Here is a 9,062-nt window from a genome sequence, read left to right as displayed (position 1 = left end):
CCTCTGGTTCTCATACCATATTTTGTTGTTTTTCAGATGTAGGTCGTAACCCACCTCGGTGAGTTGCGTGATGGTGACAGAGCAGGGAATCTTTATCATCTTTTGGATTTCTTTTGGATATTTTGTTTTAGTACTCTCACTTTTCTATCTATATTTGCCTTAGAGGCTAACTTTGAGAGAGATGTTGTATATACTGTTTTAACTTTCAAGACTCTATATGTCTATATATAGCTAGTCGGCCTAAACTTCGCGGGTTGTGACTAGTACTCTATGACTATTATGTTTATATATCTACATATATTTTGTTATCTTGTACTGGTATCTTATCCTTTACTCTTTTAGTTATCGTGCGAACGCTTCACGCCTTTTATATCTCGATTTTTGAGCTGTAATCGTTCATTGGACTTCTCGTACTATTACTCCTTTCTATATATATGTATATTACCGTATAAGCGTTAGTACTGTCGTGGCACTTAGCTATCCTTTACTTTACGGCTAGAGGTAAGACTTAGGGTAATTAGGGTGTTACAGGTGTACTGCGCTTGGTTGAAGTATTTCGATAGAGCTTGGGCTGTTCCAGGAACCATAAAAGGACTGTTTGAGAATTGGACTGGCATGCCTAATAAAAAAGACGAGTAGAAAGATGTGGCTGACTGGATTTTTTGCAGTGATTTAGAACATCTGGTTAGAACGCAATGACAAAATGTTCAACAATAAATAAGCAAGTGTTAAAGTCATACAAAGAAGGACGTTTTCAATCTACAAGGAGTGGACTGGTATTGATCCTTTTGATTTTTTATGGCAATACAAAAAATGACAAAAAATTGATAAACTTTTGTGTTTAGATTTATTTTTGTGTCTTTTGTTTGTTGTTCAATTTTAGTGTGTTAAACTTTTTTTTTGTTTCAAAAAAAAATTTTAATTACCCTTTAAAATTCTCAAATTACTCCTTTATCACGATTACTAAACATCGAGAGCCACCGTAGTCCTTCATGTTTTCGGCCTTGGATCCACAACTGAAGACCTCGTCACTGTCATTAACCTTCACACCGCCACCACTAGCCTCCTCTAGCTTTATAAACCGATTATAAGTGAGCAAGAGCAGGTGCAGACATCTTCTACTTTATAAACTGACCTAGACATCAGAGCTGTTCATTTCAGATCTCTTTTTCTTCATTTTTCTCACATCCAACACACACCTTCTCTGTTCCACTTCTCACTTTAAAGTTAGATTCCAAAAATTCGATTACTTTTTCGTTAACATAAATAGATTCCAAATCCTTGCTTTCGATTCGAAGGTCCATATACTGATGAATTTCACTGCCAAGCTCGACGGAACCTACTCGACGGTGGCGAATACCGTCATGGAGACCTTTAACAAAATCTTCGTGGTAAACACTTGGAGCATGTTCCTGTGCTGTAGAGGAGCAAAGAATAGAATGAAGTGTGGTGGCAGAAGGGGATCAAATCAAGTTGATGATGTTGCTGATGACGGCGCTGCGGACATGAGGCGGTAGTGAAGTAATTACTTTTTGTTCTATCAAGTTTTTCTACTAAGTCTTATAATTTTAAATAGGAAAAGTCTAGGGACCAGCAACTTTGTTAAATTCTGGCCAGCATATAACCAGCAAAGAAAAGTGAGCCATTGGATAAAATCTCACACCATTAAAACCATCATTAATGACTATTTGATGGCTACAAATCATAAAAGTTGCTGACCCCTAGCATTCCTCTTTTAAATAATTAAGTATCAACCAATACACAATTAATATTTATGTTTTTAGCACAGTTCCTAAGCTTTTAAGCTCAAAGCTTCAAATTTCGCAATTTGCAATTAAAAAAAGGTTTATGATCAAATTATGACACATTTTACGGTGTATGATCGCTTGAAGCAACGGAGCAGCCTTTCAAGTTTCAGCAGGTAAACTTTTATTTATTTTTTTGTTTTTGGTGAGAAACCTTGATTTTAATTCTAAAACTCCATTATTGTTATTATTGGTTTAAGAAACTAAGCATATAATGATTATGATACACGTAAACGCAATTATAGATTTTCCATATCCTGAAAGGTCACTTGTGTTATATGTAAGATTCAAGACTTTTTGAAAAGTCTTATTTTAAACTAATCTCAAACCATATATTTACTTACAGTTTTATTTTCTGAAAATCATTTTATTGAAAATAATTTAAGACAATTTTAATTAATTGGATTTAAAATAAATTAAATTTTTTATCTAAATTTTATGAATTATTTTTCTATTTATAATTTAAAGTTTTAAAAATTCAAATATAATGAGTTTGGCTATTTAAAATAGAATTTCATCTAATTTTATAATTATTAGATTATTTTCTATATTTAAAACATAAAGTTAGTGGTTATGAAATAATAAAAATTTTATATAATTTAATTTTAGATAATTTATATTTATATCATTTAACACTTTAAATTTAAAAAATAAAAAAAATTAATTATATTATCATATAACTTCAATTAAAAAAATTGATTGAGAATCAATTAATATTTTTATATCACAAATAATATTTTAAAATAATTTTAAAGATTAAATTAATTTTTTAAATTAATACTCTATATTCAAATTTTATTAAAATTACATTACTCCAATTAAACTCAAAATCCCCAATTTTAAACACAAACCGTAGCCACCCAATACCCTCACCTTTCCTTCCCCTTCAGCAGCCACCACACTCCCTCCACTCACCTCACCCGCTGCACACACTCACCAACGCGCACACACACTAACACAAGCACACACCCACACTGAAGAAGAGAGGGAGAAGAACAGAAAGAGAGCGCGGACGGGAGAGGGAGACCGCCGAACTCGCCGCCGCCGCCCTTCTCAGAACCACCGTCGCACCACAGCCGCCGTTCCTGCACCTCGCCTGTGCCGTTATTCATGCCCATCGCCGCACAGCCATCCCTAGCTCGCCTTGCCATCACCGCCGCTGGAGCAAGGTCAAGTCGCCGTCAGTCGCCGTCAGAGGAGCTGAACGCCGTCGAAGCTGCACCGTCGCGTCACCGTCGCTGTGACTCCGCCGAACCCGTCACACCCCGCCGTGTCTTGCTCGCCGTCGTGCCATCAACCCACGTCGAGAAGGAAGAGAGAAACAGAGGAGAGTGGCGTCGTGCTCTGCTGCCACGAGATCGCCGCCGCTGTCCGCCGTCGCCCTCGCCGTGAAGCTCGTCACCGGTTCTGCTCGGGGTTGTCACCACTGTTTGGTTCCGCCGCTGCTGGGAAGAAGACGCGTCTGGGAAAGAGAACCTGGAAGGGAAGCCGCTGCCGGAGGGGACCTTTCCCGTCACTGTCCGGGCCGTCTACGTCACCGCCGTCGTGACAAGCACAGCCGCGCCGATCTGGTCTGAGGGAGAGGGACCGCGACCAGAAGGGAAGACGGGGAGCCACCGCCACCGCTTGCTGAAAACCCCAGTGCTCCATATCCCCTCTGCCATCTGGAATCGCGTCGCCGGAGTTCTGGCAGCCGGAAAACCTCGCCGCCGTCGCTGGAAAAATCCTGCCGGTAAGAGTTTAAGTTGGTCTTCGTTTTCATTTGGGTTTTCGGAAGCTTCATTGTCGTTGTATGTTAGTTTCAGTTATCGTCGCCGGAGATCTGGTCGCCGCCGCCACTCGAGGTGGTTGCTGGGGCTGCCGCCAAGCCGGTTCAGTGAACGCTGCTGTTTCGTTTTCTTAGTTCGGTAAGTATTCATGTTTCAGAAAACCCTGCTTTAGTATTCTGTTATGTTTGATTATAAACTCTGAGGTCCTGGTAACGGAGAGTCGTGTTCTGAGCGTTGTATGTCGCTTTTAAGTTGCCTGAGAACTCTGGAAGTGATCAAAGACCGAATTGTGGATTGCTGTTGAACTCGGTTAAGAGAAAAGGTTTTGTGACGCATTTGGGTTGTGGTTTCGACGAGTTGAGGAAGGGGCTTTTCATACAAACTAATTTATTTTAAATTGGAAATTGTTATAAATAGATATGATGTGCGAATTGCATTTCTGGTGATTAAGTGAGTCTTATGAATTGTCTGATTTGTATTGGATGAATATGATTGCTTGTTTGATTGAAATAATGTTTGATTTTGTCCAAAATGGAGGTTTTTGGTTGTTTTGAATTGAAAGGATTTCAGTAATTAAAGTCTGAATTTTCTTACTGGAAACTGATTTGGTCTTGAATCCCTTGGAAAAGAGTTGAGGATTGGTTTGGTTGGAACCCGAAAAGGGTGGCAAAGTCCAAGTTTTAGGGGAGATGTTGTCGAAATTTCTATAAAATCTGATATTTGGAATGAAACGTTATTTTGAAAATAATGAACTGTTTGAATTAAATGTTTGGTAAATAAATTATGTTTGAACTTACTTTATTAAGAAAACTATATGTTTTGGATGCAATTTATTTAAGAAAGGAATTATGTTTTAAAGTCAATTTAAATATGAAAGTTCTCCTGTTTTGGAATTTGATTTAAGTACACAAATTGGAGGAGTTTTAGTGGATTTAAAAGAAACTGGATTTCGATTGACTGATTTCACTTTACAACGTTTTGGGAAAAGTCTGAAGTACTCTTTGAAATCTTGATTTAGAAAAAGGAAAACAATTTTCGAACCCTTTGGAAACACTTCAGATTTTGGAATGAAACTGAAATTTGTTTTTGGATCCAAACGACTTGATTTTGGGTTTAACTTCCACTTTATTTACTCAAATTAAGAAGCTAAAGTTTTAGAGGTTTTTGATGAACTTAAGGGAATGAGTTAGGTTATTCTCCCCTAGAGAGGTCACTTGTGTTATACATTTTCTTGCTTTGTTGTGTAAACATATGCAGTAGTTATATAGTTGATAGTATCCCGTGATTATGGTTATCTTTTCTATAGAAAGAAAGGGGAGAGGAAAAAAAAAAAGAAACTACTAATTTTTTTTATGCTTGATCTCTGAATTCTGGTTAGAAATATTGATTTGTATGTTATGGCATTATTAAGCATATTTTTCTGTTATTTATTGGTTTGGTTGTTCTCTGTTCTTGTTTTGTTTACCTTTTCATTATGTTTAGAATTTTAGATAAATACTAATGGGAGGAAGAGAACTTGTTAAAATGGTTTATAAGAAGCATATTAACATTTCCCCCTTTTTTGGATGAAATTATGGATAATTCATCCATCTCATGCTTCTATCCCGATGTAGGCACTTTTGTTATATACATTTGTTCTGAGTACTTGTTGAGTTGATGTAACTGCAGTTTTCTTAATAAGTATTATGCTTTTGCTGAAATCTTTTGTATACAAATTCAAGCTCTTTCATTATTAAGTTGATGTAAACATTTTACATTTTACCCAAAGATTTGAAAGAGCTATCAATCAAGGGTTATAGCTTCATTGAGTTAGGACATTCTTCTTTTTTGAATATGACCCGATTAGATTTGGATTGTTGTTTGCTTCCTTCACTAGTTTGCTTGTAATTGGATGAGTTTATACTTGATTTCTTGAGTCCAATTCTAGCAAACTATCCGACTCTTGGTATATGGATTTGTTCTTGCAGATTGATGAGTTGGAATTTGTATAAGACAATTTTGTGGCCCGAAAGTAATGAGGTTTCATTGGGTTTAAGGTCGGGTAAGAGTCTCAAAAATAGACCCGGTCAATATTTAGGGCCTGGTTTGGGTCAGGACAAATCCAGTTTCACCCGTCTCATGACTTCCCTATCTTCAAATGTACAACAGAAACCTTTGCTCTGCGTGCACCAGAACTCTCTCACATGTTACAGCTTCAACTTCCAAATTCACTGTGCACGCTGATAATTACAATTATGCCATCCCAAAACCCCGCTTTCCAAACGCACAACAACATCCAGAGCCTCTCACAACCCAATTGGAGTCTCTGTTCCGTTCTTGTTCTGATTCCTCTCTACTTCCACAGGTCAAGCAAATTCATGCTCGGGTCACTGTTTGTGGAATGAGTGATATCAATGTGTTGGGTTCAAGAATTGCAGGGTTGTATGTTCTTTGTGGTAGCATCAGGGATGCTAGGAACTTGTTTTTCAGGCTTGAGTTGGGCTATGCACTTCCCTGGAATTGGATGATAAGAGGGTTTGTGATGTTGGGGTGGCATGATTTTGCATTGTTGTTTTACTTCATGATGTTGGGTAGTGGAGTCTCACCTGATAAATACACTTTCCCTTACATTATAAAAGCTTGTGGTGGTTCAAATAACGTTGCATTGGCTAAGATGGTGCATAACACAATTCGGCCAATAGGGATCGATGTGGACTTGTTTGTTGGTAGTGCCTTGATCAAGTTGTATGCAGATAATGGGTGTATTTATGATGCAAGGCAAGTGTTCGATGAATTGTCCGTAAGAGACTGCGTTTTGTGGAATGTCATGCTGAATGGTTATGTAACTAGCGGTGATTTTAACAATGCAATAGAAACTTTTCAGGAAATGAGGAATTGTTATATCAAGCCCAATTCAGTAACTTTTACTTGTATGTTATCATTATGCTCTACAAGAGGGATGTTTTATGTTGGTACTCAGCTTCATGGTCTTGTTATTCGTAGTGGGTTCCAGCATGATTCGCAGGTAGCAAACACGCTACTTTCCATGTATTCTAAATGTGGTAACCTTGTTGATGCACGTAGGTTATTTGATTCAATGCCACAGACTGATACAGTTACTTGGAATGGGTTGATTGCTGGATATGTGCAAAATGGATTGGCAGATGAGGCCTTAACTTTATTTAATGCAATGATCTCTGCTAGTGTCAAACCAGATTCGATCACTTTCGCAAGTTTCCTTCCTTCTATTGTTGAATCTGGTAGTAGTAGTACCAAACATTGTAAAGAAATTCATGGTTATATAGTCCGGCACAGGATTCCTTTTGATGTTTATTTAAAGAGTTCACTTATTGACGTATACTTAAAGAATAGGGACGTGGATATGGCATGCAAGATTTTCCAGCAGAATACTTCAGTTGATGTTGCAGTTTGTACAGCTATGATCTCGGGCTATGTACTTAATGGTCTGTATATTGATGCTATAGATTTTTTTAGGTGGTTAGTTCAGAAGGGAATGGTGCCTAATTGCCTGACCATGGCTGCTGTTTTGCCGGCATGTGCTGCTTCGGCTTCTCTGAGATTAGGGAAAGAATTACATTGTGACATTCTGAAAAATCAACTTGATAGTGTGCTTCATGTGGGGTCTGCCATCACAGATATGTATTCAAAATGTGGAAGACTAGATCTTGCATATCAATTTTTCAGAAGGATGCCTGAAAGAGATAGTGTATGTTGGAACTCAATGATTGCAAGCTTCTCACAGAATGGTAAACCAGAAATGGCTATTAATATTTTTCGTGGAATGGGAAGGAGTGGAACCAAGTTTGATTCCGTGAGCCTATCATCTGCACTTTCTGCGAGTGCAAATATACCGGCACTCTATTCTGGGAAAGAGATGCACGGCTTTGTGATAAGAAATGCATTTACTTCTGACACTATTGTTGCAAGTGCACTGATAGACATGTATTCTAAATGTGGAAAATTAGCCATGGCTCAGTATGTGTTTGACCTGATGTACTGGAGGAATGAAATTTCATGGAATAGCATCATTGCTGCATATGGAAACCATGGTCACCCCAGGGAATGTCTCGATCTATTCCATGAAATGTTAAAAGCCGGGATTCACCCGGATCACGTTACTTTCCTTGTTATAATATCTGCTTGTGCTCATGCTGGCCTAGTTGATGAAGGCATATCATATTTCCGTTGCATGACTGAAAGTTATGGGATTTGTGCTAAGATGGAGCACTATGCATGCATGGTAGATTTGTATGGTCGAGCTGGTCGTTTGCACGAGGCATTCAATACTATAAAGAGCATGCCGCTTGCTCCGGACGCAGGTGTTTGGGGGACATTACTAGGAGCTTGTCGGGTTCATGGCAATGTTGAGTTGGCCAGACTAGCTTCCGAACATCTTCTGGAGTTAGACCCCCAAAATTCGGGGTACTATGTATTACTTTCGAATATACATGCCGGTGCAGGGGAGTGGTCAGATGTTCTTAAGATTCGAAGTCGAATGAAGGAAAAAGGAGTTCAGAAAATATGCGGATACAGCTGGATTGATGTGAACGGCAGCACCCATATGTTTTTTGCTGCCGATGGTAGTCACCCACAATCTTTTGAGATCTATTTGATTCTGGAGAGTCTTCTCCTTGAGTTAAAAAAGCAGGGTTATGTTCCTCAACCATACCTTCCACGGCATCCACAAGTCGTTGTAAAAACTTGAATGGAAACAACTAATGTCTATATTCCAAGCATCACCAAGAGCAAAAGTTTTGTTCTATGTAATCCATATTATTATAAAAATGGCGTACACTAAATATTAGCCACCAATTTTGTATTCTTTCATGCTGATAATGGAAAACTAAAACTAGTGATCATCAATTCAATTTTTTTGTAGTCCCAAAATTGGACTAATTTGTATTCTTTCATGCTGATATTTGAAAATTGAAACTAGTGATCATCAATTCAATTGTGTTTGTCGTCCCAACAATACCACTTCATGTGGTTACTACTAAAGTATTATCACGAGTTACATCTTTTGGGTTGTTTTTTATTTCATTTTTTTTCTTATTTTATATTTTATATTTTTATCGATTAGTTTAGAAGACGCTCTCCAGAGAGAGTAACTACAAAGTCAGAGGGTTATACAGGGAGATAACACAATAGCAAACAAAAGGATCTAAAGCAACAATATCTTGACAAACAAACACAAATTGCCAATCAAACAAGTCTCTCAAAACACCTTGTTAGCTTTGAATGTTTCTTGAATTTTGATTATTAACAAACATGAATATATTTAAAAATTTTATTAATCTTCATCTAACCGTTTGCTAAAGTGTTTCAAAAATTACTAGTGATCGTTTGATTTAAGGTTAAGAAATATATTCCAAAAAATTATATTTCTGGAAATATTATGTTTGGGAATCCTTAATGGAGTTTTTAATAATATTCCCACCGACAGAACAAATGTATCATCCTCCTGAGAAGTTAAATAGTGCAACATCAA

At 37.6% G+C, this 9,062-nt stretch overlaps 1 protein-coding gene across 3 annotated transcripts; it reads left to right on the top strand.

Annotated features, from left to right (window-relative positions):
* The first annotated feature begins 2,646 nt into the window (after positions 1 to 2,646).
* Positions 2,647 to 8,442, top strand: LOC107630023 (pentatricopeptide repeat-containing protein At4g21300-like). Of its 3 annotated transcripts, none has more exons than XM_016333017.3 (3): positions 2,647 to 3,537; positions 3,611 to 3,712; positions 5,542 to 8,442. In XM_016333017.3, exon 3 carries the CDS (start codon positions 5,712 to 5,714, stop codon positions 8,277 to 8,279), a length of 2,568 nt encoding a protein of 855 aa, XP_016188503.3. In that variant the 5' UTR covers positions 2,647 to 3,537; positions 3,611 to 3,712; positions 5,542 to 5,711; the 3' UTR covers positions 8,280 to 8,442. The 3 variants fall into 3 exon arrangements, with proteins under 3 accessions (XP_016188503.3, XP_088364886.1, XP_088364887.1); XM_088508760.1 differs by having other exon boundaries at positions 3,605 to 3,712; XM_088508761.1 differs by having other exon boundaries at positions 2,662 to 3,537; positions 3,605 to 3,712; positions 5,919 to 8,442.
* Positions 8,443 to 9,062: the final 620 nt, after the last annotated feature.

This window comes from Arachis ipaensis, chromosome B3 (assembly GCF_059453495.1).
Source record: "Arachis ipaensis isolate K30076 ecotype BB chromosome B3, ASM5945349v1, whole genome shotgun sequence".
NCBI lineage: Eukaryota > Viridiplantae > Streptophyta > Magnoliopsida > Fabales > Fabaceae > Arachis > Arachis ipaensis.
The sequence above is the reverse complement of the archived record's forward strand: the minus strand, read 5'-3'. Positions and strand labels throughout refer to the sequence as shown.

Coding starts and splice junctions, on each gene's coding strand:
- LOC107630023 (XM_016333017.3), top strand. CDS start 5,712: ATGTACAACAGAAACCTTTGCTCTGCGTGCACCAGAACTCTCTCACAT.